General features: G+C 42.6%; 1 protein-coding gene across 5 annotated transcripts; it reads right to left on the bottom strand.

The window, feature by feature from the left end:
- Positions 1 to 35: 35 nt before the first annotated feature.
- Positions 36 to 27,473, bottom strand: NFRKB (nuclear factor related to kappaB binding protein). Of its 5 annotated transcripts, none has more exons than XM_080983388.1 (28): positions 27,326 to 27,465; positions 24,835 to 24,978; positions 24,128 to 24,228; positions 23,201 to 23,356; positions 21,953 to 22,154; positions 21,247 to 21,374; positions 20,257 to 20,431; positions 19,203 to 19,304; positions 18,331 to 18,404; positions 17,073 to 17,157; positions 15,985 to 16,186; positions 14,762 to 14,870; positions 14,197 to 14,323; positions 13,121 to 13,186; positions 12,225 to 12,304; positions 12,097 to 12,140; positions 11,133 to 11,193; positions 9,891 to 10,065; positions 8,136 to 8,242; positions 6,658 to 6,781; positions 5,715 to 5,794; positions 5,256 to 5,473; positions 4,467 to 4,755; positions 3,788 to 4,057; positions 2,619 to 3,407; positions 2,182 to 2,288; positions 1,328 to 1,463; positions 36 to 985 (listed from the first exon to the last, which is right to left on the bottom strand). In XM_080983388.1, exons 4-28 carry the CDS (start codon positions 23,333 to 23,335, stop codon positions 863 to 865), a joined length of 4,008 nt encoding a protein of 1,335 aa, XP_080839514.1. In that variant the 5' UTR covers positions 23,336 to 23,356; positions 24,128 to 24,228; positions 24,835 to 24,978; positions 27,326 to 27,465; the 3' UTR covers positions 36 to 862. The 5 variants fall into 5 exon arrangements, with proteins under 5 accessions (XP_080839514.1, XP_080839518.1, XP_080839515.1 ...); XM_080983392.1 differs by having other exon boundaries at positions 11,133 to 11,190; positions 27,326 to 27,464; XM_080983389.1 differs by lacking the exon at positions 27,326 to 27,465 and adding an exon at positions 27,242 to 27,263.
- Between the last annotated feature and the right edge of the window lie 75 nt (positions 27,474 to 27,548).

The raw sequence follows: 27,548 nt of genomic DNA, 5'->3' as shown, positions 1-27,548 counted from the left end.
GTTAACAATAGAAAAGACAATAGTGATAATCAACATCAGTAAAATGAATTTATATGAAGAGAGCTTGGTACACGGTGTCAAGCTTTCTTTAGCTTTTCATTCCAAAAGGTGACTACCCCGTCACAGAAAGTCCAAGGTGTTAAGCTTCTCCTGGGGAGGGGTTTGCTTTTGGCTCTTTTTCACAACCAGTTTAGAATATCCTCTTCTCTTTCTCTCTAGGCCTTCTTCGAGTATCTCACATAATGGTGAGCATTTCACATAAGGTCAATTTTATACCACCTTATATAAATGCTTATATAAATGCTTTGATGAGGATAAAGCAGTATAGGTGAAGTTTATGCACAGAGAGGGAAGGAAAGTTGCCAAGAAACTCTTAGTTTTTAAAAAAACCTGAATGAAATTATCAAATAAACAGGTGAAAGCTTAGGCACCAAATATTAAAAATCCAGCATCGGAACGTCCATAAGAACCACCCTGGAAATGATAAAACTGAAGTCCGGCGCAATATAACTTGTCCATTCCTTCTAAGACCTTCTTGCCTTAATTCAGCAGGTTTCTTTGAAACTTACATTCTGTTAGGTTGAAAATTAAAAGAGACCAGCCTTTCTGAGCGGATGGCTGGGTCCAGCAACTTAACATGAAGGTGTTAAGGTTATTAAAATGCAGCACTCCAGGAGGCTTGTGTTAGGGGTTCTGCTTATTCTGACAGAAACCAAACGACGGGCATTTCCCACAAGTGCTTCCAAAACATCAGGAACCAACCTGTGGGTAAGTAGAGTCTGACTCTAGCAAGCCCTAGTTGGGTGGAAAAAGAATAAGAGGGCTGGAGTAACTCTTGCAAAATTACAGCTTGCCGTTGAATTTACTGATCTGGTGGCTGTTTTGGAGATGGCGCTGCTGTCACGACAACAGTGGAGACTGCTTTTGTAGAGCCAGACACTGTTCCCTGCTGGAGATGGGAGGCTGGGAGTGTCTGAATTCGCACCTGTGCAAAACGGTATGCAGAAGGAAAGAAAATACATTTAATCATTCAGTTCAGCCTCTGCCACGTTGCAGAAACATAAATAATACTGGGAACTGAACTGTAATCAAGCAAAGCCCTCCACTCCCATCTTGCCCTTGTCTTCAAGTTACCAGTTCCAATGTTTCAGCAAGTGTATTCGTAGGACCCACACACACCCCACACCAAATTTCAGCTGCTTACTTGAATTTCAAAAATGAAAAATAATCAGAACATTTGTGTGGTACAATGATGTTGGGACGGTGCCATGTCAAGGCAAAGTCCTGATGCAACAGAGATAAGGGGGAAATGAGATACAGGCCTTACCTGTGTGGCCTGGCCTTGTTGCTGCAGCTGTTGTAGCTGCTGTGCGGTCAGGAAGCTCACTGGCTTGTTCCCAGCAATCAGTTTCGTCCCAGCTGGCATGGTGGTGAGAATGATGTTTCTACCCAGTCCGCTGATACTATTGGAAGAAACCCATTAAGAAGTTAGTGGTGACACAGTGGGGCTGGATCTTGCTGAGGTGCCTCTTGCATAATAGCAGAACTTATAAAGTGTGTTTGTACCACATTGGCCTTTCAGTACTGGTCAGAACCACCCTCAGGCTCTGAATATGCTACAAAAATGTGTCTAAACGCAATCCTGTGCTCAGGATTAACCACCAGCTGCACTTTTTACCCTTCCCCTTCCAAGGGGTGGCTGCAGAATATCTGCACAATTCCATGCTGCTTTAGAGGCGAACTGCCTATTGAGTAGGAAAAACAACCAAGCCTTCCTTTGAGCTTTTAAAAGGGCGTCTTGAATTTGTGTAAAAAACCAGCAGGGACAGATTTTCCATGCTTATAAACAAAACACTCCCACCTGCCAACATCTGTAAACCAAGCAACTGTCAAAGCCACAGCTAAAAGGGCAGGCTGAAAAGTTGGCAACCCCAGAAGGTGGGTATGTGAGGTATCCAAATCGAAACCACCACCAACACTGGTAAACTCATCGGACACTAGTTGGATTTGGGAAGCACGACTCAGTAATGTCCATTAGCACTTCCTACAGGCAGAATTTGTTTGACTCATTTTCTGTGACTAAGAGGAAATTTTCAAATTTGAGTGCTTTCAAGTCCTTTTGGCTAGGCCTTCCATTAATATAATTGTGATCTGCAATAGTAATCCTCCTATGTTACTCACTTGGCCCCAAGGTTGCCTTTGATAATGGGGGTCGTCATTACACTCTTGCCTTTCACAGGCTGGCTTATGACGGAGAGGGGCACTGTGATACGGGCAGGCAGCTTCCCCTGGGAAAAGAAGCATCAGACACAGAAATTATAGAGGTTCAGCAACCACCTCTCTGCCACACAGTTACCAAGAACGGGGGGAAAGGCCCTCCCCCAAATTAAAGTTTTCAGGATGCTGAGGGATTCCCAAAACACATACACAGTTGTTGCTAATGGCATTCAATGCTCTTCCATAAGTCAGAGCCTACTTAAGACAGACAAGGTGGCATCCCCACTTAGAAATGGATGCTTGTCAATCAAGCTTATCCTACCAAAAAACAACATGAATCATAGAATTGTAGTGTTGGAAAGGACCCAAAGGGTTATCTATCCCTTGCAGGAATGACTTACTACCTGGGAGGTGGAGACAACTGTGGTGCTCACTGGAACCTGTCGCATAGTCGTAGTCCCTGTTCCTATTGTTATAGGCGTCCCTGCCCCCCCTGACACAACAGCAACCGCCTTGGACACAGAAGCTGTCATGGTTGGCAGAGAAACAGCAGAGGTGTGGACTGTGCCAGGGACGCTCACAGATGAGGCAGCGGTCATCTGCTTGGCATGAGTGGCCACTGTAATGGTCTGCCCAGCTTTTGGTGGCATCACCCCCATCCCCTGCACAATCCTTATCGTGGCAGCTGGCTTGGCTTCAGTGGATGCCACCGTAGTGATGGCCTTGCCCTTCTGGTCTGCCACAGTCATGCCCAGTGCAGGCATCAGCCGGAATGCAGAGCCAGTGGACTCCACAGTCTTCAAGTCAGGAGTAACTTTGACCACTGTGGGCCCAGCTGGGCCCGGTGAGGCAGAGGTGGGCGTGCTGGTCTTGGCGGGAGAGTCGGAAGACTGGATGGGGCTGGAAGTCACACGCAGAGTGGCCGAGATGCCCTTGCCGGCAGAAGTGTTGCCAGTGGCTGCAGCAGTGAAGAGGTCTTGCGTCAGTTTGACAGTGGTGACTTGGGACTTGGCCAAGGTGGCCATCATGTCAGGAGTAATGCGGAGAACTGTCTGTCCCTTTGCATCAGTGGTGATCGAGGAGGGAGGCAGGCGCAGAACGTCCTTGCCTTGGATGCGGAAGTTGGAGGCGGTAAGTGGGATGCTGCTCCCAGGCTGGCTTTTCATTCCTAGCTGTCCGGTAATAGCCACCTGTAAGGAAAAATGGATTGTGCTGAATATCTCTCTTGCACATTTCCGAGGCAGAATGCTATACAGCACTGGGTGCATGGATGAATGCCAAGCTCCATTAAAGAGAGACAAGGCATGCCGAACTAAGCTACTAGGAAAGGGCAAGATTTTCAGCAGGTGCTCACATGCCCATGTATATCTTGCCAGCCATAGCATTTTGGGCAGGGACCCGTTGGTATTTTATAAGCTTAAAGTCATCGTGCTCAGCTTGTCAGCTTCTCAAGGGCATCTGGCTGGCCACAGCTGGAGTCAGAACACTGAACTCACTGGACTCAAATCTGCTCAGCATAGGCTGGCTTTTATACTCCAAAACCATTTCTCAGTATGGTACAGCTCCTCACCTGTTTGATGATATTTTGGCCAGCTACGTTCTGGAGGACTGTGGTGGATGAAGAGGAAGAAGTTGAGGAGGAGGAGGAGGATGACGACAGAGACACAGAGGAGGAGTTGGGGGCAGAGCTGCCTGGAGAACTGGTCACTGGCTTTGGGGCAGGGCTGAGGGCTGCCGAGATCCCTGTCCCAGCAACACTGACTGGTCCTGTGACAGAAACTGTTGGCCTTTGCACCTGGACTGGGCTGGTCTGAGCTTTCACTGTGACAGTGCTGACAGCCTAGGGACAAGAAAAAGTAGATGTCGTCAAGGTGGTTGTCTTTTTGCCTATTCGGTGCAACACCCTTCTATTCAGTTTCATGATGCCCTAACATTATTAGAAATCCTGAGACAACAGTCCTCACCCTTGAAGAATTAACTACTGGGGATACTCTTTCCAGACACTTGTCTTTAAATGCTCTTTAAAACCTATTTTATTCAGGAATGCTCTCTCTTCCAATCACGCTCTCTCTGTACACTTACATGGCTTTCCTTCAGTTCTAAACTGCCCATGGGATTTACTTGCTTGCAAAAAGTATGATGTGTCTTAAGAGATGACCATAGGCCATAATTCACATAATTCAGATGGCAACTGGGGAAGAAGACTGCTAATCCTTACTTCTGGCTAACTCCACAGAGATGTCCCTCACCTGAGGCAGTGCTTTGGTTTGTGCAGAAGTGGAAGGGGCATGGACCTGAGGAACAGGTGCTGGTGGGGGCTGTTGCTGCTGCTGGATCACTGGTGGGGCTGGCTGAGACACAGGTGGGAGGCTGGACTGTGTTGTAACCACTCGAACCTGTGGGAGTCCTGAGGAAGATGTGTGGCTGGCCACACGAGGAGGGGGGGTTTGCTGAGGCCCAGTTTGTGCTTGGGTACTTTGTGCCGTGGAGAGCAAAGTCCCCAGCTGCGGCATGGTGGGAGATGACACCAGAAGGATGCTGTGAATAAGTTGAAAAGAGTAAGTTGATTAACTTAAAAGCACAAGTTTGTTCTAGAACAGGCCAGCAATCAGCAAAGTTTTCACTATTTTGCTTTAAGCTACCAAAATCAATCAAGGATTTGAAACAGTTATTGACAGGTAATAATTTTAGCTGAAACCAAGCAATAAATAGCTCACTGAACAGATAATTGCAAGACTACATAAACAGATTTTTACAACTGATTTGCAATATCTATGTGATTTTCACCTTCCCTGCCCCACTCAGGCAAGTAATCCAAGTTGAATGGTTTTGCTAATATAGTCTTCCTTTTTTGTACCACTTGGGGGAAGGTTCACTTGTGGAAGATTAGGATAGCAGACTGGCTGAATTTCTTTCTTAACTCCAGATGGTCCTAAAGCAACCTCCAACTATTTCCCCTCCTCACTAGAGATATCTATCACCCAAATCCTGTCAACAGTTGCACCCCTGCTTTTTGCAAAGACAGGGAAAGGATTTACCTTTGGTTGGGTTTAGCTTGCTCTGATGCAACGTTTGGCAAACTCTTGTTAACCACGGAGACTGGCGGTGGTGAGATGGGCATTGCTGGCAGCGGAGGGGCAGTGGGTGTCACCGGAGTCACAGGGGTTGGTGGCATGCTGGAATCACTAAGGCTCAGCTGGCTAGGCTCAGAGGCACTAGTAGCCACTTTCACTGAACTCTCCTTGCTACTGGACTTCTGCAAAGGCAACAAAATAGTGGGCATCAATGGGGGCAGGGTGGGGGTGGAAACGCACTAAGCCCAGACAACCCTGTGTGAGTGGGAAGAGGGCTGTTTAGGGATAGACCAGAGCTTTCCTTGAGTCTATTGGTGATAATTAAATAAGCCCTTGAGATGAGATTGGGCAGCAAGCCTATTCAACCAAAACAGTTGACAGTCTAAAAATCTGTGCCCCATGTATTTACATTGAGCAACTTACTATCTTTGCAGGAGGTTTAGACTTCTGCTGAAGGGCTTTTCTAGCTTTAGCTGCAGCCGCCTGAGCCTGATGAATCAGCTCTGCAAGGAAGAATAAGGAAGGGTTCTCAAACAGATGCTAACTGCCCACCTACGTAGCCAGCTTCTCTTTTTCCTTGAAGTACACTTCTTCTTCCAAGAATTACTACTCTGTAATCAATAGAAAACATACCAAACTAGATAATTTGCCAGCCAGGAAGAGGCAGGTCTTGCATGAAATGCATGTTTATGACATTTTCTGTAAATGTGTCCCCTGAAGGAGGCTTTTATGCCTTTCAATTTGAATGATGAATAAGAGAAAGTGATTGCTGTTCAGTCAGGAACAAGAAGCAAATTACACGTTCCATCTCCATAATGGCAAAATTTACAGTAAACAGGACAAAACTTGTTTATATCTCATTTTTACTAGTTGGCAAGGATTTTAGTTAAATACACGTTTAGGGGGAAAAATACATACTAAAATTGGATATGTATCTGTGTGTGTATATATGTGGGTACCCTAAAGCCGTGTTTTCCAACCTTGGGTCCCAGCTGTTTTTAGACTACAACTCCCATCATCCCTGACCACTGGTCCTGCTAGCTAGAGATGATGGGAGTTGCAGTCCAAAAACAGCTGGAGACCCAAGGTTGGGAAACACTGCCCTAAAGCATGAACAACACCCTATACCCTTGCACAATCAGGTTAGCCCAAGTAACACATGTGGGGATATAGGATCCTTCTCCAGGACTGGGAGTTGAACTACACCTCACCCCCACCCTGTTCCTGAATTTGTAGAATGCTGTGTGAGTTTTTGAAATGGGATTTTAAAAATTCAGCACCAGTTTTCTTCCTCATTTAAGGCAAGGCCACCTCTATCCATTATATTGCAATCTGGTTGCTGTAAGGCCCTCCAGCGAACACCCACCAAACTCCTCTTCACTCCTGTCTCGATGTAGGTATATCCATAGCTTACGTCCAATATCATATTTCACACAGGGATCCTTCTCATAATGCAATCGATCCAGTGCACCACTCACCACAGTGTTAACCTGAGAACAGAATTCACAATTAAATGGAGGATGCAAAACTGATCAGCTCAGAATCATCATAGCAAATATATTTTGCACATGCAGGAAAGAAGAAAAGGGGCGTGACAATTAGAAGCAAAATGGATGTCTAAAATAGCCCCATACTGAGATGGTAAATCGTCTGAGAAACATACATCAAGCTCTCAGTCGATCTAGATCAAAACAGACCTCCACGCGTTACCATGTATAGCTTCCTCGAGTGCTGTATTTCTACAACAAAGATGACAGCACCTGCAGGTGAAGTGTATTATACACATCACTACCAAAACTGTTGTTTCAGTGTTCAGGTGTCATTACAAAAAAAAGCACTGCCAACTCCATAAGTTCATAGAATCATAGAGTTGGAAGAGACCACAAGGGCCATCGAGTCCAACCCCCTGCCAAGCAGGAAACACCATCAGAGCACTCCTGACATATGGTTGTCAAGCCTCTGCTTAAAGACCTCCAAAAAAGGAGACTCCACCACACTCCTTGGCAGCAAATTCCACTGTCGAACAGCTCTTACTGTCAGGAAGTTCTTCCTAATGTTTAGGTGGAATCTTCTTTCTTGTAGTTTGGATCCATTGCTCCATGTCCGCTTCTCTGGAGCAGCAGAAAACAACCTTTCTCCCTCCTCTATGTGACATCCTTTTATATATTTGAACATGGCTATCATATCACCCCTTAACCTCCTCTTCTCCAGGCTAAACATGCCCAGCTCCCTTAGCCGTTCCTCATAAGGCATCGTTTCCAGGCCTTTGACCATTTTAGTTGCCCTCCTCTGGACACGTTCCAGTTTGTCAGTGTCCTTCTTGAACTGTGGTGCCCAGAACTGGACACAGTACTCCAGACTGACCAGAGCAGAATACAGTGGCACTATTACTTCCCTTGATCTAGATGCTATACTCCTATTGATGCAGCCCAGAATTGCATTGGCTTTTTTAGCTGCTGCGTCACACTGTTGGCTCATGTCAAGTTTGTGGTCAACCAAGACTCCTAGATCCTTTTCACATGTACTGCTCTCAAGCCAGGCGTCACCCATCTTGTATTTGTGCCTCTCATTTTTTTTGCCCAAGTGCAATACTTTACATTTCTCCCTGTTAAAATTCATCTTGTTTGTTTTGGCCCAGTTCTCTAATTTGTCAAGGTCGTTTTGAAGTGTGATCCTGTCCTCTGGGGTGTTAGCCACCAGTTGGGCTACAGCTTTATCACTCTCGTAAGCTATGGAATTGTAGACCTTAAAAATCAATCACAAGGTGCTTCTCCATTCAATAGGAGAAATTCTCATCAGAGAGGAACGCTGAAAAGAAAATGCCTCTGTGCTCTCCCAGTTTACCTGAGCACTGGTGACATCAGGAGCGAGGAATTGAGAGTCTTTAAGCAGCTCACAAATCTCAGCACGAGTTCCCTCTCCATTAGGAAGACGGGCAGCAGCATCCCTAACTGAGACAGCAAAAAAGATCAAAGCATTGTGAAGACCTCAGCTGACACAGAGACTGAAGTAACACTTGAACCATTCAGGTTTCACTCACTGTGTGGGTTCCTAACTTTAACTTAGGGCTTTATACCAATTGAACACTAGCTCTGGATAGCAGTCCCACACCCTGAAGAAATCCTCAAGGTCATTGGCTACTTATCACATAGAAAAGCAGCTGGATTTAAGAATAAATCTGGGCTTCCTTGCTGCTCATCTTCTGCCAGTGTTCTCATTTCATCTTGGGCTGGGCTGTCCCAAACCCTGCAATATAGCTCTCTACCAGAACAATAAGAATGTCTCCTGTTTCTGTTTCTCTTCCTCTCTCTCTCATTCTTCCATTCATTCATTCATTCATTCATTTATTTATTTATTTATAATACCCCGCCCATCTGGCTGGTTTTCCCCAACCACTCTGGGCAGCTTGTAGTACATATAAAAACATTGAACATTAAAAACTTCCTGATATAGGGCTGCCTTCAGAGGTCTTCTAAAAGTTGTGTAGTTCTTTATCTCCTTGACATCTGATGGGAGGGCACACACACTGTGTGTAATCATTCCCTCAAACAGACTGAAAGGTTTCTGCCTATTTTAAGCAAGTTTAACAAACTTTTCTTACTTGCAGGCTTTCCAAGGACATGCTTATTCCACACCACACGTTGTTCCTCCCTCTGTTCCCTTCTTGTGTTATGCTGTAACTCGGTCCCTGTTAATCCTGGCTACAGAAATTCCTCATGGACTGTGCTTCCTACATGGAACAACCAGGCTGAATCCCTTGCATCTCCCATTCCAAAAAGGCAGCAGGAGAGGGGACAGGCCTCCAAGAAGCCACTGGCATTCAAAGTAGGCAATACCAGGTTACAGGGACAAATGTTCTGACCTGCTATAAGGGAGCTTCGTATCGTCAGCTTTTTCACTGCAATCTTTTTCTCTAAACCATGAAGCTGCCCTATGCAGTGTCAGAACATAAGAAGAGCCCTGCTGGATCAGACCAAAGGCCAATAGCATTCTGTTCTCAGTGTCCAGATGCCTATGAGAAGCACAAAGCAACACATGAGCGCAACAATATCCTTCTGCAAGCACCTGGCAGTCAGAGGCATCTTGCCCAATACTGGGGATATATATAGTCATCGTGATTAGCACCCACTGAACATGGTGGCTATGTCTTAATTACTTCCAGTATCAGAGGCAACAGGCCTTTGTATACCAGTTGCCAGGGATCACAAGAAACAGAGTGCTATTACCTGTCTTGGTCACTATTGCCAGCAGTGGCCACAAAGGTCTTGGGTGGAAGTCTTCCTAGTCCTACTTCCAAGGGTCTTTTAAATGGAAACACCATTAATTGAACCTAGGACCTTCCTTTATTTAGGATAATTTTTCCCCCTCGTCAGTGTCTAATTCTCAAGGTGACTAACATAACAGTTTATCATTGTGAACAATTAAAGTGTGACCCCGCTGCACTGCTGTTTCCTCTCTTCTTACAATCTATTGTCACTGCGAACCTAAAAAAGACTGTAACGTGTTGAAATATCTCTCTCTCTCTCTCTCTCTCTCACACACACACACACACAGAGAGAGAGAGAGAGAGAGAGAGAGAATGAATGAATGTAAACTTACCAAGAGACAAGATGGTGACATATGCAGGCCTGTCTGATCGCAACAGAGAATGTTCTCGGGCTTTGTTCAGAGAAGTTTCCTTGTCAAACACACCCTTCACAGGGCCGACCACTGACTCAAAGCCATGCATGCGGAAGGTGAAGGCCTTGTGGGGCTGGCTGTACCTGTAACGTTCCTGCACATGTCAGAGAAAGAGAAGTGCTCAGATGAGCAAGAGATTGAAGGGCAAAAGAACAGAGCAGGTTTCTAGATAAGCATCTATGGCTAACACGTAATGTGAATTGAGTTAATAACAAATGCTTAGGGGAAGGCAAAGATTAGGAAGGGCAACTGCTTATATTTCAGTCATGTATACTGAGGAGCATATAGGCAGCAAACCTCTTTATACTAAGCATTAATCCATTAGTTTCGAGCATTTCTCAGTTTTGCATTTTCAAATATTAATGCTGGTGAGATATAATACTGATAATATTGGTAAAGACAAATGGAGGAGAAATGTGTATATCTTTCAGCCCAATTATTATTATCCTGCCCCCCCACCCGAGCCTCCACATCTCTAGTTACAAGCCAGTATTATCTAATGTCTGCATAAGAAGTTATAAAGCCCGACAGCTCATGTGGAATCTCTTATTGCTGCAAAGATCAAGGCTTAGCCTACAGTAATGAGCAAGACTCAGCTAGGTGATGTAACGTAGCCAGCACATACAATGCAACTACTGGGACATTAGTATTGAGACCTTAATGCTACGAAGCAAAACAATGTACATGAGAACATAAAACACAATCTCTGTGTGTTTTTTGGGTTGTCTAAATGTTTATATGCTTTTCTGCTAGCTAATTTTTAAGCACCCTCTTGTCCAATGGTGTGCTGGTTCCTTTTTTTGAACATTTAAGAAGACAGGTTGAAAAAAGGAGAGAAACTGAAATGAAATAAAGTTATTTGTCATTAAGAATTTCTGTTTCTTCTGACTGTTACTGATGCAGGTGAATATTTTACTCAGAAAATGGACTACTTAAGCTGAAAAGCAAAATATGTATAAATTGGAAGGCAGGTATTTTAAATGATTTTATAGGTTTAAATGTTTTCCACCCGCCCTGTTGTATCTTTGTAAACTACTTAGAGACTATTGCAGTTAAGCAGTGTATCAACTGTTTAAATAAACAAATAATAAAATAAAACTTCCCCATCAAATCCTGGCAAAGCATAGGCAATGCATGGGACAAAATGTGTGTCATCCTCACCTGTTCCTGGAAAACACGTTTCTCTTCCCCAGTGCTAGGCCGAACTACGTAGTCAGTCCTTCTGAAACAAACAACAGCATGAGGTTGGAGTGCATACATCCACCTTCCCCAACATGGTTCACTCCAAACCTGATCAGAACCCTTCAGAGTCAGATCCCCAAACTAACTAAAAAGATGGTTGTGAGAGAGAAGGGGAGAGGAAGGAAAATTGTATCCAGAAGGTACATACTTTTGAGTGTTGGCGCTGTCCAAGTAACAGAAGAAGAAAAAAAGAATCTAGCAACTTGGATTACCTCACAAGTTCTGCTAGACAATTTTTGCAGCACTTCTTTAAAAATTACAAATCAGCTTTCTAGGATTTACCTTTTGTCATTATAAGACAAAAGGTCATGATGCAAGGAGCAGCATGTTATTCAGACCTGAGCAAGATAAAATGTAATGTAGAAAGGAGATTAATACTTCTTGGCAAGTATGCATTCATTTGCTGCTAAATGCTGAAATTCTTTTGGCGAAAGCTTTTTAAAGCAAAGTACAGCTAGCTACCCTATGCAGCAGTTAATATTTGGAAGTAAAAGGCTGCCCAACACTGAAATTATAGGGAGAATATATGGGAAGAGTGTAATTGTCCAATGCACACTCAGTATTCCTGCCAACTTCCTCCTGCCTCTGGTATGATCAGTACAAGCCAAGATTTTACAGTAAGAAATAAACTAAGACAGATGCAAGAGAAAGGAGCAGAATCCAGCTCATTTCTCAATATTTATTGACTGGAAAAATGAACCACACTTCAGAACAATGTAATTCACACATTTGAGTAACAGTTAATGTTGAGCTTTCTTTTTAGACAACTTGTTTGTTTCACATTAACTGATATAATAATCTTTGTAATAAAATTCAAAATAGGAAAAATAAGTGTAACCCTAACTAACACTTGAGCAGATTTCTGAACTGAATATATACTTACACTCGGGGATTAGGTGTGGTGGCATCTGAGCTGTCTTCGTTGTCCTACCAATGAAAGAAAGATTTTTGTCAGCACATTGGACAAGCCAGCTGGGATGCTGCCACATTCCTACAAATATCCTCTCTCACCTTGAAGAAGATTTGGTCTTTTGTCTCCAGCCAGAGCTGGAAGAGTGCTGCCAGCTCCTTCTCGTGGTCTTGTGAAGAGCCTAAGGTGAGAACCGAAAAAGAGGAAAGGAGAGTTGTTACCAACTGCTGATATCTGCGCTACAGTAGTGGTACTAAAGATGACGTCGGGTGCACTCATCTTAGCCAAGGCCTTTATGCAAAAGGACATTAAGCAAAGGCCTTTCAATGCATTCCCCCTTGCAATGTCCCAATTGTGACAGGTGGGCATAGTGTGACTACAGTTGCTGACTCACATGCTGTGCTGCATCCCAGTTGCCTTCCACTTATTGGAGGGCTGAATGTCTGCAGCACAGAGTTTTTTGACTCCTGGAAGACCCCTGTACTGCACAGAGTCCTAAACTGCACAGGGAGCCTCCACCAGTAGAACTGATATCCCAGCACAGACATTCAACTCCAGTGCACTGAGGCAGCCAGGAGCACAGTGGAGTGGTCAGCAAGTGTGTCTTCGCTCTTGCTTGTCATACAATTGGAATTGGGATTGCACTGATACATCTCAAAGAAGTCTCCCAGTCCTTGAAGCTGATTTAAAGCCCTGGCCGTGACCGAGAAGGAGGTGAAAAAATAGGGAAAGCAACATTTATTTGCCTCTTAGTAGACAACTGGATGGCAACATAATGCAAGATCCATGCAAGATAAGTTTTTTTAAACAGACACACACACAGTGATTCTACATAGTCAAAAGTATACACATAGGACTATATAGCTATAAAGGTAGTAATAGAGGATGAAGCAGAAGATGTTCAGCCACTCCAGCTCCAAATGGAAGCTAAATGCCTCAAGAGAACAGCAGGCAAGACTTATTAACAGGAGGGGACAGAGAAGCAAAGTTACTTTACCTATCAGTTTCCACTGCTGAGTTTTCTCTTTGAATTCAACAAATGGAGAAAAACTGGAAGGAGCATCTGTAATAAAAGATACCGTAATGCTTCATATGTTTAGACATTACTGGGATACCCTTTGTCTCTAGTTGTCTCCTGTAGAATGGGATAGTCAACTGTTGGCTATTGGTACACCTTATTCTAAAGTATGAGACAGTTTTAGTGGAATCAGTTTGTTCATTAGTGCTGTGATAAACACCACCAGAAGGCTCTGTGCAGCTAGGTACCTAGAGCTCTGTCACATACATCCATGAGGTGTCTGCATTCCCCTCTGCAGAAGCAGTCAGGGCATGGGAGAGCAAATGCTCTTGTCCAAAGCTTTGTACAAGGGTTTGAATGAAATCATCACCTCTGGATTTCAGTTCACTTTTCTTATGCGATGCTGTTTTGCTAAGATGGAAATAGCCCTTCCATGTACAGAAGTGGCTGGGCATATCTGAACCCAACCTATCGTTTCCAAGAGCCACCTTGCCATGACAGAACAGAAGATGTGGGGCTGCAATCAATGTAGTCACTGTGCAAGTGGAACAGCTTTCACTTGTGCAATGGAACTTTCCCCTCTCCTTCCCCCATGCACCCACACAATCCGTTCTGAGGGCTCCCCATACCATTTGGAGCTGGTGGTGGGAAGGAATTCTGTTGTGCAAGCAGAACTCATTCCATTCAAGCAATTACTTCACTGGATTCAACTCAAAGATACAACAGGTTGCTGGCTATCTTTGCTTACTAAGTGGTTTTGAATTAAGTTTTTCAGGAACAGAATCAGATGTTGCATCAAGGTTAAAGGGAACAAATTTGGAAGATAACAATTTGGATATCAAGAAATGTATCCCTTCTACAAAAAATTATCATTTCACATCAAGTGGCTACCATCATAAATAAGGAGAACAGGAAGAAAGGGCTGGATCTAAGCCATCTATGACACAATGCAATTTTATAAGCAATAGCTGTTCACAGGCCATGACAGATAGCCAACTTACTTCATTCTTGGCACAGCTCAAGAAGAAAAAACCCTGAAAAAAAGTGGGACTTACCTCTGCTGTCACCTGTGAGATACTGCAGTGCAGGCAAAACGAGTTCTGACCAGTTGGGGGCGAAGGAGAACCAACTGTTTAATGTGCTGGCAGGGGAAGACTGCCAATCCATGACTTTATCCTCAAGCTGAGCAGAAGAAGGGAGGGATGGTGATAATGAGAATTAATAGTGAAATCCCAAACCATCTTGGAAATCACAACTGAGACAGAAATACTTTAATCAATAAATATAAATAAAGCACTTCCAAATCAAAGCACAGCAGATGGAATCAAAAAGACTGCAAATCCACAGAAATGAACTATCTAATGATGCTTGAAAACCATAGTTTTGGAAGGATCTCTTGGTGGGGACAAAAGGAAGGACAACAAATACAAAAAAGAAACAAAAGATTGTTTTAACAAATGAATAGGCACCAATCTAAATGCTCTTAGGCTAAACGTGTCAACCTAGAAGTAAGGCCCACTGAATTTGATGGGATTTACTCCCACTTAAGTGTATAAATAGGGTTACATCCTAATCCATCCAACTCCCAACTCAAGAAAGATGTCCAGGAAAAACTCTTACCACTGAGAGACTAGCAGGGCCTTCTAGAAGCAGAATCTCCAGAAGCAGAGAAAAGAAGCTGAAGGATATTTCATTTACTCCAAGACACGGCTTGATATCTTCAAGAGGCCTTTGATAGAAGATGAATTGGCTTTAACTGAATTGGTTTAACTGAATTTTGAGAATGAGGAGGCTTAGCATATCTACCTGCTTCTTTCTTTGTATTCAAAGTACTTTCATGTACAATATTTCAGCAATCTTACAAACAAACCAGTAAGACAAGAGTGAGAAACCTGTGGCCTGCCTCCAGATGTTGCTGAACTCCCATCATCCCTGACCACTGGCCATGGTGGCTGGAGCTGATGGGAGTTGGAGTCCAACAACATTTGGAGGCCCACAGGTTCCCCAACGCCTGCTGTAAGAGATAGTAATACTGACCTATTTTCATGAAACAATTTTTTAAAAGGGAGGTTTAAAGCCAATATGGAGTTGATTAGCTTAAGGTTATCTAATGTATTTACAGCTTAGGCAAGTTATGACTCTGTCTTACCACCAGAAGGCAACAAAAAGGCATTAATTGCTGATGGATCTTCAACTTTTTGACAAGAGGAATGTACAACATCATTATTCCTCACCTGGAATCTATTTACATGTATACAGTCATACCTCGGGTTAAATGTGCTTCAGGTTGAGTGTTTTCGGGTTGCGTTCCATGGCGACCCGGAAGTAACGGAACACGTTTCTTCCGGGTTTCGCCACTCGCGCATGCGCAGACGGTCAAAATAACGTCACACGCATTCGCAGAAGCGGCGAATCGTGACCCACGCACGCACAGATTGCGTTCGCTTCTGGATGCGAACGGGGCTCTGGAACAGATCCCGTTCGTATCCAGAGGTACCACTGTATTTTCAAATTACACTCTCTCCTCCTACCATCTTTCATGTGCCAGTGTGCCCTGCAGGCTGACTTTAAATTACATTGCTGCATTACTGCACACCATGCATTTTATTTTCAACCACTATGCAACACAGAATATAGACAGACACCTTATTCATACATGCAATTTATATGGGCTGTATGAACTATGCTGCATCACTTCTACCAGGACAAAAAAGCTTCTTTGTGCTGAACTTTTCTATTTTGATTCATTCCAGTGACTAGAACTGGCTTCACTGTAAATATGCCTCATTATGTAATACGTTGACCACATTCATTGTGTGCATTCTCTTCTGGAAGGAACTTACTCTTCTTTAACAGATGAGAGAGATGGGGGATCCCAGATAGGCGGGATGGGGGATGGATTCTGAGACATTGAAGGCATCCCTTCAGTGTTGCCAAGGGACTCAGAGAAGTCCTCTGCTTCTGATTTAATCACTTTTAGCTTCTTCTTCTTCTTCTCTTCCTTTTCCTTCACTTTCTTTTTAAGGACAGCAAGGTCAAACAACGCTTCAGTTTAAAAAGAGAGGAAGAATTTGTAAGTTGCACATTACAAATTAAGCAGGGTGTCAAATATCACCCAAGAGGTACAGTTGCCCAGACTTTAGCTTATGGAAGAAGGCAGAAATGCAAGTGTGACCGCCTCTTCCGCCATGTCAGAGTAACAAAAAGCTCTCAGTGCAAAAGTTGTAATACCCCATTTTACGACAGTTACAGCTGCTGACACTGTTTCAAGAGCTGCTGCTGAAGGAATTCAGAAATGGTTTGGTCACATTACAGGAAATAGCTAAAAAGCAAACTAGGCACATGGTTTTAAAAACATATACCTCTGTGAATCACAGCCAATATCATTTATAATCAGAGTATTTTTTGCATGAATTGAAATTAAATAGAACCCAGTTGTAGGGTGTGGCAGGCAAGTATAATTAACCAAAAGAGCAAATATGATCAAGCCAACCCAATGTTCTTTGCATTTACATAAATACAAACATAGTATTTTGATTCCTAGATACATTTTCAAGAGATGTGCAAGCAAGCCTCCACTTGAAACAAAAATGAGATATGGAGAGCTCAAAAAAAGGGATCCCAAGGGTCATCTAGTTCAACCCTCTGCAAAGCAGGAATAATATTTCAACCAAATTTATTTTGTCTGAGAAATGGTTGCTTAAATCAAAGGGCATCCCTAACATGGAAAGCATCATGTTATTGTGGACTCTTCCTGATTATCACCAAGTGACACTGCAAATCTTGCCATATTTTATTTGCTTATAGTTTTAGCTCCCATTGGTAGTAAAACCTGAATGATACAGTGACTGGTGTTCATCTGCTAACAACTCCAGCTAAAGAAAATAGTAAAAATGCAGTCATGTAGCAGCCTTGAACTTGATTCACATACCTGCCAAGGATCCCTTCCTACCAGCATTCACACGTGTCATGATATCATTCAGAGTCAGATCCCCAGTCATGAGGTCAGGATGGCTCTATACGGGACAAAGAGACATTCAACAAGGAGAACGGCAACCATAAAGCAAAACTGGAGAATGAAAGACACCTGTTGAGACTGAACTATGATACATTGCTTTTCCGATTGTTTGCCAATAAAAATTATTATTTATATCAGATATACCTAGAGAAAATCTCCACTTAAAATTACAGTTCAAGCAAAATTGAACACAAGCACCTCCCCACTCGTTTGCGACCATTGACACGTGCATTGTTTTTGGTGTTGAAAGGGGGCAGGGTGGGCCAGAATGGACCTGCACACATCCCACTGATGTGCACAGCGATCCAGAATGGAACCCAAACATAAGCAGGGATTCCCCTGTACTCAGAAATCACAACACCAAGTGTCTTTGGGCTATAATCCCGAACTCTCTTCAGTGGGAGTAAGCCTCATTTAAGTCAATGAAACTTACTTCTAAGTAAACATACTTAGGCTTGTGTGACATCTTATTTAAGCCAGGGATGGGGAAACTTTGGCCCCCCAGATGTTGAATTACAACTCCTTAATCTTCTTTGACCACAGGCCACATTGATTGGGGCTGATGGGAACTGGATTCCAACAACAACTGGTGTGCCACAGGTTCCCCACCCCTTGCTTAAACTTTCAGTCTTGCTTTCTGTAAGGCAGAATAAAAACCAAATTACACCATCATGCAGCTAAGTACATCATTCCAGCAGGTTCCAAATTAAGTATCCCAAACCCTGTCCAGGATATAGGCTGGATTCCCAACTTGCCACTACAACCTCTTCCACCTGAACACCCCAACTTAACCTTCAAATGAAAAGCAACTGAAATCTCAACGGAATACTTTTGCTCCCATACTGTACTGAGTCTGCAGTGTAAGATCAGCTTGCAAATATTACTGTGGCTGCAGGGAAAAGAGGATTAAATTTTCTCTCAAGCTCCCTGGACTTTGTTTTTTAAAACTGAAAATCTGCTTCTCATGACATATTCATGCTGTGATCAAATGCACATCACCTGGAAGTAAACCCCACTACATACAGCGGAATGTACTTCCAAGTAAACATGCTTTAGGATAGGACTGCTAGCAAGGAAGGAGGGGGGGCCTTATTTTCTAGGTCCTTTGCTGCAGAAAGAGGCACTAGCAAAAGAGTACTAAGAAGTAGTGGCCTCCTTATGGTTTCCTTACAGGTTGGCGCTTGCGTTTTTCATGATGTTTTTTCAGTATCATCTTCAGGTCATTCTCACCAAACTCCAGTTTATCTAGGGGGAAACAAAGTCAATACTATCAAAAGTTTGCTGTAAATCTATTTACATAACACATTTAACTGAAATGCTTCCAACAAGCTTTAGGTGCTTACAACCAATTTTTCTCAATTGACTATAAATACCCGTCAGCTACAGCCTATGGCTTGCGAAATCTTCTACTATAAGATCGAGGGGGGAAACAGGGTCTTATACTTTTTCTTTCAAAGCAAAAAGCCTTTATAAATCAGCATCTCCATTAGACTGCCATAAATCTAATTTAAAATACATTTTATTTAGAAAAACAAAGACATTTTCACTTGGTGGCATAATGCAGATGAATGGTTAATTAAGAAGATACAAAACGAGCCTTGACACTTCAAAAAAAAAAGTATGTCAATGTGCATTAATATAGCGGCAGCTACTACATGAAAAATGCCAATACATTTGTTTATTGTTGGCAATATATGTTAATACATGTCACTCGGTTATAACAGTACAATTTTAATTGTATTGTAGTATTGTTTAATGTATTTTATATGTACCTCTTTTGTTGCTCTCTATATTGTTTGTGTATGTGAATGGCCTGACTGGCTAACAAGCAATAAACCTGGCTGGAAAACTCGGTTGGGTCATGGATTGAGAGCAATAACGCCCAACATAGGAGGAAAAGAAAATGACCTTTAACAGTCTTTAAAAATTGGAAGGAGGTGGTCTCTAAATTCTAAAACTAAGAAGGAAAATCCTGTGAGAAAACATCTTTTTAATGTATAAAGTTTTCAAGGTAAGTCAGACTGAGATACCACTTGAGCTTACCTGCTGTTTTCATGTCTTGGGTTGATAATGTGGGGATTACTCTGAGAGGAACAGTGGGGCTTGGGCAATGGGCTGGAGAATTTGGAATCCAGGAGCTCAGATCTGAAATGCAACACAATAGTGAGGTTTCTACAGGGATAGTAGCAGCACAAGACTCATTTTTCTAGGCAGCAGATGCACTCATACATCCAAGTTATTTAGTAATTTTGCTTTTTCAATCAACTGAGTTGAAAAAGTATGGCTCTTTTGAAAGGGGAAGTACTGTTAATCAGAATATTTTCCTAATTGTAGCTCTAAAACTTATAAAGCCAGCCATGATGTTTTAGTATGTTAATCTGACTGAGAAAAATATTTAGGTTTATTAGAAAGCACCCAAAATAAAGAGCTCTGTGAGCATAATTTTAGTTGAAGGATAGTAAAAATGTTGAGAAAGGCAAACTGGAAATAAGATCTGCTCACTTCTCAAGCAGAACAGGGTTTAAGAAGAGGACACCAGAGGGAAATCAAGAGGAGGACTACATTGATAGAAAAGCTCACCCAGAAGATACACACATACTTAGAAGGACATTAGTTCTACAGATGTTAAAAAGTACTAATAGCCTAATCTTAAACATGAATATGCTTAGAGCATGAAGTTTTCCCTGTATCAGCAAATGTACATTCAGCCTAGCATTTATAACCCATCTTCCATTAAAGTCATGCTACAGTATATGGTACAAATAAAAATATCCATGACATTGCACCATTTTTATAGGGACACATGTCCCTATAAACCCACTGTTAAGGACATAATAACAGTCTCTTGGATCAAGCCAATGGCCCATCTAGTCCGGCATCCTGTTCTCACAGTGGCCAACAAGATTCCTGTGGGAAACCAGCGAGCAGAACCTGAGCACTCTCCCCTCCCATGGTTCCCATCAACTGGTATATGTGCAAGTTTATATCATCACTGATTTCCATATTCAGGTTTTTAGCTGATACAGCATTAAGGACTTCTCCATCCACTCTTCACTTAAGAAGCTTTTGTTTATTCTAAAGAATACCCTGCCATTACCTTCTTCATCTGAGGATAAGGTGGTGTCTCCACATTCCTCTTTCACTTCCCTGAGGATTTTCAGGAACCGTCGATGTGTTCGCCGGTCCCGTTCCTCAGCAGCACAAGCAGCTGCTGAGTATTTCCTCTTCAGGGCCAGATCTGGACCACCTTTCCTAGCAAGCTCCAACAGATGCTGAAACAGACATATGCATAGCATCATACTGAATCCCATCTAAGCTCCTGTGACTTACAAGAAACATATACATTAATTTTGTAATGTTTAAACAAAAGCCCATCATGTAAGTCACCATGACAGCCGAGTGGATGGGGCAAGATACACATCTTCTTAATGAGTAATATGCAAGGATGGAGGAGTTCTAATATTCAGGGACCAAAATCAAAGCCTTAGGAACCAACATGACTTCATTTAGGCACTGGTCCCTGCACGATGCATGCCACTACAAAGGCTGGGATCCAAAAAGCTAATAATTGTATGCAGAAAGGAGTGAACATTCCCAAAAGGTTTAAGCAAATCAAAACTTTTAAAAGGAGACTCCCATGCTGCATCATAAACGGCTTTCAGAAGTCCCTTCATTTTCTAATATTATTTACTTTGGTATGTGGCATAGGGGAGGGGTCACTGCTCAGACTTAGAACATATGGTTTGCATGCACATGCTTTAACTCTTGGCATCACCTCCAATGAAATGGTTCTCAGAGTGGTCTGTACCCCAGACAGCTGCCACCAAAGGAAACCACACCAGGCTAGATGGCAGAGTGACCATATGCATTAAAGGCAGCTTCTATGTTCATAGTTACAATGGTGCTCTTTAAGAAACCTCAAGCATACAGACCCCTTAAGCGCTGAGAGCTAGTTTCATAGTTCTTCAAATACTAGCCTTGTGTGAAGACACCTGGGCAACCAAATGAGAGATTTCTCCAGTTTTAGTGACAAATACTGCACTAAATCTTATATTCTATGGAACATTTAGTTTATTCAAGTGCTTACATTCCGGGAGGAAAGGATCTGTTTCAGCAACCGGTAGAAGTACTGCTGTTGGGAACTGAGGTAGCGCTTGTACTGAGACTTGAAGCAAAGCTGTCGATACTTCACCACTTCAGGATTGAAGTGTCCATCTGTAACAAGAACATGTACCATGGTTACTGCTGTTTTGAAACCTGCTGCCTGAAAGCTATTTTTTATATTTTATCCAAAAGCTGCCACATGTCAGATTTCAAGAGAAGGAAGGCACTTACCCCACCTAAAAAAACGGTTATGCAATAATCATGTGTATTGGGGTAGAGTAGAAGGCACTTTACTAAGGATCAAGAAGAAATTGAATATCTAACTTTTACCCTGTCAGTGGGACCCTGACCACATAGAAAGGGGAACTGGGATAATGCAAATTGCTGATGCTGGACTTACGACTGAATAATTTCAAAACACACAAGGAAAGAAGGAAATGGGATAGACTTCCCCTTCCCTTCCCTTCTCCCCGCCCCCCTCAAGCTGCAGGACAGGACAGAGATTGGATGAGACACAGAGTGTGAATGTATTGCATATGGGAGCACTTACAAATGTGCAGCACTACAACACATACAGCAGCACATAATGAGAAAAAAAAGGTGACTTCCACTTTCAGGACCTACAACTTGTCACCTTACATAGCAAAGTCAAGAAGCCAGGTTAAAATACAGACAAATCTGCCACTGACCGCGGAAGAGTTTCTGGGCAATGTGCAGGGGGTTTCCAAACCGAAAATTCTCTCCACTGAACAGGGACAGGATAAGATTATTCTGATGTTCAGTGTTGCTTTCTGGGAAGTGAGGCAAAAACTTTTTCAGGTGTTCTCGTTGTGAGTCCGTCAGCACTTCCTGCCATGTTGAAAGACTGACAACTTCAAAAAAGATTTCAGGCTACAGAAGGGTGGGGGGAGAGGGAGAGAGATAAGAATGAAATAAAATCCTTCAAATGTGATCCAAAAATTCCACTTTTGAGAAATGCAACAGTATCATATAAAGCTCATTTTTGTATTTATACAAAAAAGAACAAAATGAAAATTGTTATGGACTAATAATATAAACTAAGAAAACCTGTTCTTTAGCAGGAAAAGCTGTTAAGTTACAGTATGTTCCATTAAACACTGTTGAAAGGCTCTGAGGAGTTTACAGACCCAATGGCGTAGTTTGCACATCAAGGTTAGCTGTGTATAATGACTTACTGTGAACAGGCAGCATCTTATGCTTGCTGCACAATTACTCATGCTTCATTGAAGCTTGGCTTGTCATTAGATCTGAACCTAATATCTATGATTCTCCGGAACAACTATGATGAACAAGGCTTCACGAGCGTTGTTTGCTTGGGAGAAAATACCATGATCGCAGGTACAGATGTAATCTATGTTTCATAACTTGTTGCTCCTGCTTGCTGCAAGGGAGGAACTAAGCAGGCAGCGATCAAGTAGCATGCACTAACATGTCACTCAATCACTGTTATGTCCAGGGTCAGGAACCTTGGCCCTCTAAATGTTGTTGCACTCCAACTACCATCAGCCCCAGCCAACACAACCAGTGGTCAAGGATGATGAGAAATGAGATGTGCAATTAACTTTGGCCTATCAGGACATGCAAATTGGGTTACTTAATGGTTTCTTACAGACAATGAAAGCAAAGAAACATTATTTGGGTTTCCTTCACAAAGTCTTCACATTAATTGCCATATACCCAAGGACTGGATGCTGCCCAAGTAACAAAACCCTGCTGCCTCTCTCATGCCCTACTTGCGAGCTTTTCAGAGGTATCTGTTTCTGAAGCTGTTCCTGTCTAATTTAGTTATCAAATGTTTGCTGAGATGCCACCACTTTTGAATTATTCCTCCAAAAGATAGCAATGGTTCCTTCTCAGATCACACTGTTGTTTTACACTATATGGGGGGGGGGGGAGGTTACTCCAGTTCTACTTACATCTTCCAAGAGATCTTCTGGCAAGCTAATTCGAATGGATCCCAGCATGCAATCCTCCATAATCTGTGTGCCATTTCCTTCTCCAGATGGCCCCAACTCTAATGGGTCGGTGAGCATGTGATCCAAAGAATCCATTGTTCATGCCCTAATGAAACTCTAGAACAAAAAGAAGCTTACTGTAACCAAGAAGTTATTTTCACAATTCCACTATAAGCAGATTTAATATTAAACAAAGTATATTTAATTATTACAGACCAACTCAGTTGGCACTTATTTGAAAATCATGTTTGTGTGTGTAGCTCTTACTGCTCTTAGAAAAGATTGTTGTTTAGTCGTTTAGTTGTGTTTGACTCTTCTTGACCCCATGGACCAGAGCACGCCAGGCACTCCTGTCTTTCTTGGAAAAGATAGCCCAGCTTAACACGTCACACTTTAAAACATACTGTTCTACTACAGTATAGTATAGTTTGTTCTCTGTCCCTCTCTACAAAAGCTCTTGCAAAAAAAGCTCAGGTGTGCTTACCAGGAAGCAGAAAAAGAAGCCTTGCTGAATTCCTCAGGATTTGTGTGTGGTGGAAGGAAAGTAAAAACATAATAGACAAAGTGTGAACTGCTGCCAGAGAATGCCTAGTCAACAGGAGGTCTTTCTTAGTTACAGGTAACCAAGGGAGATGTGTTTTTTGCAAGCCTGTTCTATGATTTGAGTAAATAAAAGGTGTAACTATTTATTATAGAACAGCTTCTAAAGAATTACGTCTATGCATACAGAACAATTTCAGTGTCACAACAACAACATTTAACCGAAATAATAAAAATACATTATTATTTGGCAAAAGAATGTAATTCATGTTCCAAAATAATTATAGTGCCATGTCTTGAGGAATTACTAAAAAGGAAAGTTCATTACTTGCAACTGGTGATATTTACCTTTTATTTGAAGAACACACAGCTTCTCCAGCTAGGGACTTGGAATATCAGTTACAGCGGATGGAAGCAGACATATAGCTGCCATCTGAAATATATTGGTCCTGAGAAAAAGATTTATTCTCAAATGAACAAGAGTCACATTTAAAACAGTGTATTTTATTAACTGAATATTGCCAAACCAAACAAATTTCCACAGAGTGGTGGGGTTTTTTTAGTGCCCCGTTACAAAAACAATTTATCAAAATGAGTACACCTCACTTATCTTTTGACAGAAATTCAGACAATAAAAAATGAAGTCTCTGTCTTCACCAATGTTTTGAAGAAAAAAGGGAGGGGGAACCAGAAGTTTATTTGCTATGCCAGCAATAAAAATTGCAACACACTTCTAGTCAAACAGAGAATTTGCACTTGAGCCCCAGAAGAACATTTGGTTGCCCACATTGCTGGGGTTCTTGTTGCCATTTGGCTAGTCTTGGGTAACATTGGTCAGTCTAGGTTAACGTTCATTAACTTGGGAACTCAATGAGAACAACAAGGCATTCAGTTTCTGTGTTTCAGTTTCTGTGGTCATGCATCTTTCTACTTTTACTAGGAAGAGTCACTGGCTCTATCTAAACCATGGTTTGCTCAACAAATCAAGAGTTGTCTCATAGTCAAGCACATAACCTACAGCTCATTTCACTAGCTTGTTTTCCAGCTGTTCTTACCTCGTGCAGCTTGGTAAGCATCGCAGTGGCGAAACAAACCAAGATTCAATAAGGCTGTTTGATTCACACATGACATCAAATGATGGTTAAAACAAGCCACAGTTCATAAAGCACCAACAAATCTTGGTTTCACATTGTGGTTTGCTGCCAAAAAGCAAAGCATGGCTAGTTTGACCAGTCTGAATATTCTGGGAATAATTTCATCAGGAAAGTGGCACACAAATAAACAGAGGATTACGATGAGCAACATACAGTATAATCAAATTAAACAACTAAGTGATAATTCATAAGGCCCCACAATAATATACAAAAATAAAATACAGAAAAGCAAAAATAATACATCTCCAAAATCTAGATCAATCTGTAACCAATTTTAAGCATTGCAATCTTCTAATATAATATGCTGCCAAGTTACTGAGGAACAGATTTTAAGAGTTATGTTTAGCACAAATACTTATAAGAACTGTACGTGGTAAATTTCTGGTAATTTATTTATTACATTTATGTACCACCTTTTCCTTCAATGAGCTCGAGATTGTGTGCATGGTTCTCCCCCTTCCCATTTTATGCTCACAAAATCCCTGTGTGCTAGGTTAGGCTGAGAGACAGTAACAGACCCAAGGTCACTCAATGAACTGCATGGCCAAGTGGACATTCAAACCCTAGGCTCCCATGTCCTAGTCCAACACTCTAAACGTCATACAATCCGGGGCAGAAAATTTTTCAAAGCTTTATTTCTCCAAATAATGCTTTCCACTTCTTAAGTTCATTAGTAACAATGAATGGAGCTTTGTTTATTTAATACAAATAAAACAGACATGCTAACTTATATCACTCTTCAAAACATTCCAAAATGTTCTGATGAAAAAATTACCCCAATTTTGCCACAATTTTTGTCTGGAAAACAGTCACCACTGCAAATTTCATCTTAGAAGAGGCTTTCCCTCCTTCATGGGAGAGAGAACAGGGGATTGCCACTTCCAAGATGATGCTAAGAAGATCTACATGCATGCATCGTACAAGGCAGGCACCCCACTTCCACTGCAACCCTTCCACCAGCAGTTGAAGACTGCTTTATTCTGGCAGGCTCTTGGGAACAGACTGTTTTTAAAGGAAAGGGCTTTTAGTAGTACAGTGGTACCTCGCAAGACGAATGCCTCGCAAGACAAAAAACTCGCTAGACGAAAGGGTTTTTTGTTTTTTGAGCTGCTTCGCAAGATGATTTTTGCTATGGGCTTGCTTTGCAAGACGGAAAAGTCTTGCAAGTTTGTTTCCTTTTTCTTAACACCGTTAATACAGTTGCGACTTGACTTCGAGGAGCAACTCATAGAACGCGGTGTGGTAGCCTTTTTTGAGGTTTTTAAAGACTTTGGTGATTTTTGAAGCTTTTCCAAAACTTTCCCGACACCGTGCTTCGCAAGACGAAAAAAATCGCAAGACGACAAAACTCGCGGAACGAAGTAATTTCGTCTTGCGAGGCACCACAGTACTGTTTTGACAATCTGCATTTTAATATATAAAAAAATAAAAAATTGTCCAGTAGCATCTTAGAGACCAACTTTCAGGTGCATTTTAACAGACTTGGTTTTGTATTGTTTTAATTCTCCTATAGTTTAATCACTTTTGAACCGTTACCTTTTATGTATTTTTAGCTTTCCATATTTCACCTGCCCTGCTTTAATTTGTGTAAACCAACTTGAGCCGTGGTCTAAGAAAAAGACAGGCTATAAATAATAACAACAATAATCCTTCATCTATGTTATAACCCCATCCTGTTTTGGAAGGTCACCTGACTCTCATAGGAGCAGCTTTTGGGAGCTGCATGGCTGGACAGTGAGAAGCGGACACCCCAATTTTGCACGAATAGATGTGTCTTCAGCCAGCACAAAAAAAATAATAATAAACCCCCCATATATATATATATATATATATATATATATATATATATATACACACCCCAAAACACATGCTTCCTCATCCACCCACCCACCTTTGGGAGAATTTTTCTCATGATACAAGTTTAGCCTGTCAACTACACTGTTAATCCATTCCCACTGCCAACAATTTGATGAAGCAACTGCCCTTATTGTCTGCACAGCCTGGTTAGGTTGTGCACCTTACAGGCTTGCACAGGCAAGAGCAGAGGCAGCCCCCTGCCCCCGAGGAACTTACACTCTTAAAAAAGGCGAGGAGGGGAGGCAAGGGGAGGGCCCACGAGCAAAGACGGTTCCCCCCCATGCACCTCATTCTTGCCCCCCACAAACCCGCCTCCCTATCCTGCCCCTACCTTCCCCACATTCCCCCAGGTATATCTATTCGCGCCCCCTCCCCAAAGTTCTCAATGCCCCCCTCAAACTTTGACCCACAGGAGACCTTCAGCACCACACGCGCCCGCCCCGTTTGTTACCTCAGAGGCCTCTGAGGTGAGTAAGAGGATCCGGCCCCTCCGCGTTCCAAACAGACGCGCGAACCCCCGCGAACCCCCGCTCACCTGCACCCGGCTCAGGCATTCCGTTTCCAGGTCGAGGTGGTGGTAGTGGTGGTGAGAGCGCATGCGCCGACGCACGCGAGGCCTCCCCTTCCAGGCGCGCGCGTCGTGGGCGCGCCCAAGCTTGATCCTTCCCTGCCTCCCGCGGAAGGAAGGAAAGGAACGAAGAAACAAAACGTCGCGCATGCGCGCCTCCTCCTCCTCCTCCTCCTCCTCCAGAAGGGCG

The sequence above is a fragment of the Podarcis pityusensis genome (assembly GCF_964106645.2).
Source record: "Podarcis pityusensis genome assembly, chromosome: 15".
NCBI classification, from domain to species: domain Eukaryota; kingdom Metazoa; phylum Chordata; class Lepidosauria; order Squamata; family Lacertidae; genus Podarcis; species Podarcis pityusensis.
Note: the sequence above shows the minus strand (reverse complement) of the source record. Positions and strands in the feature narration are given on the sequence as shown.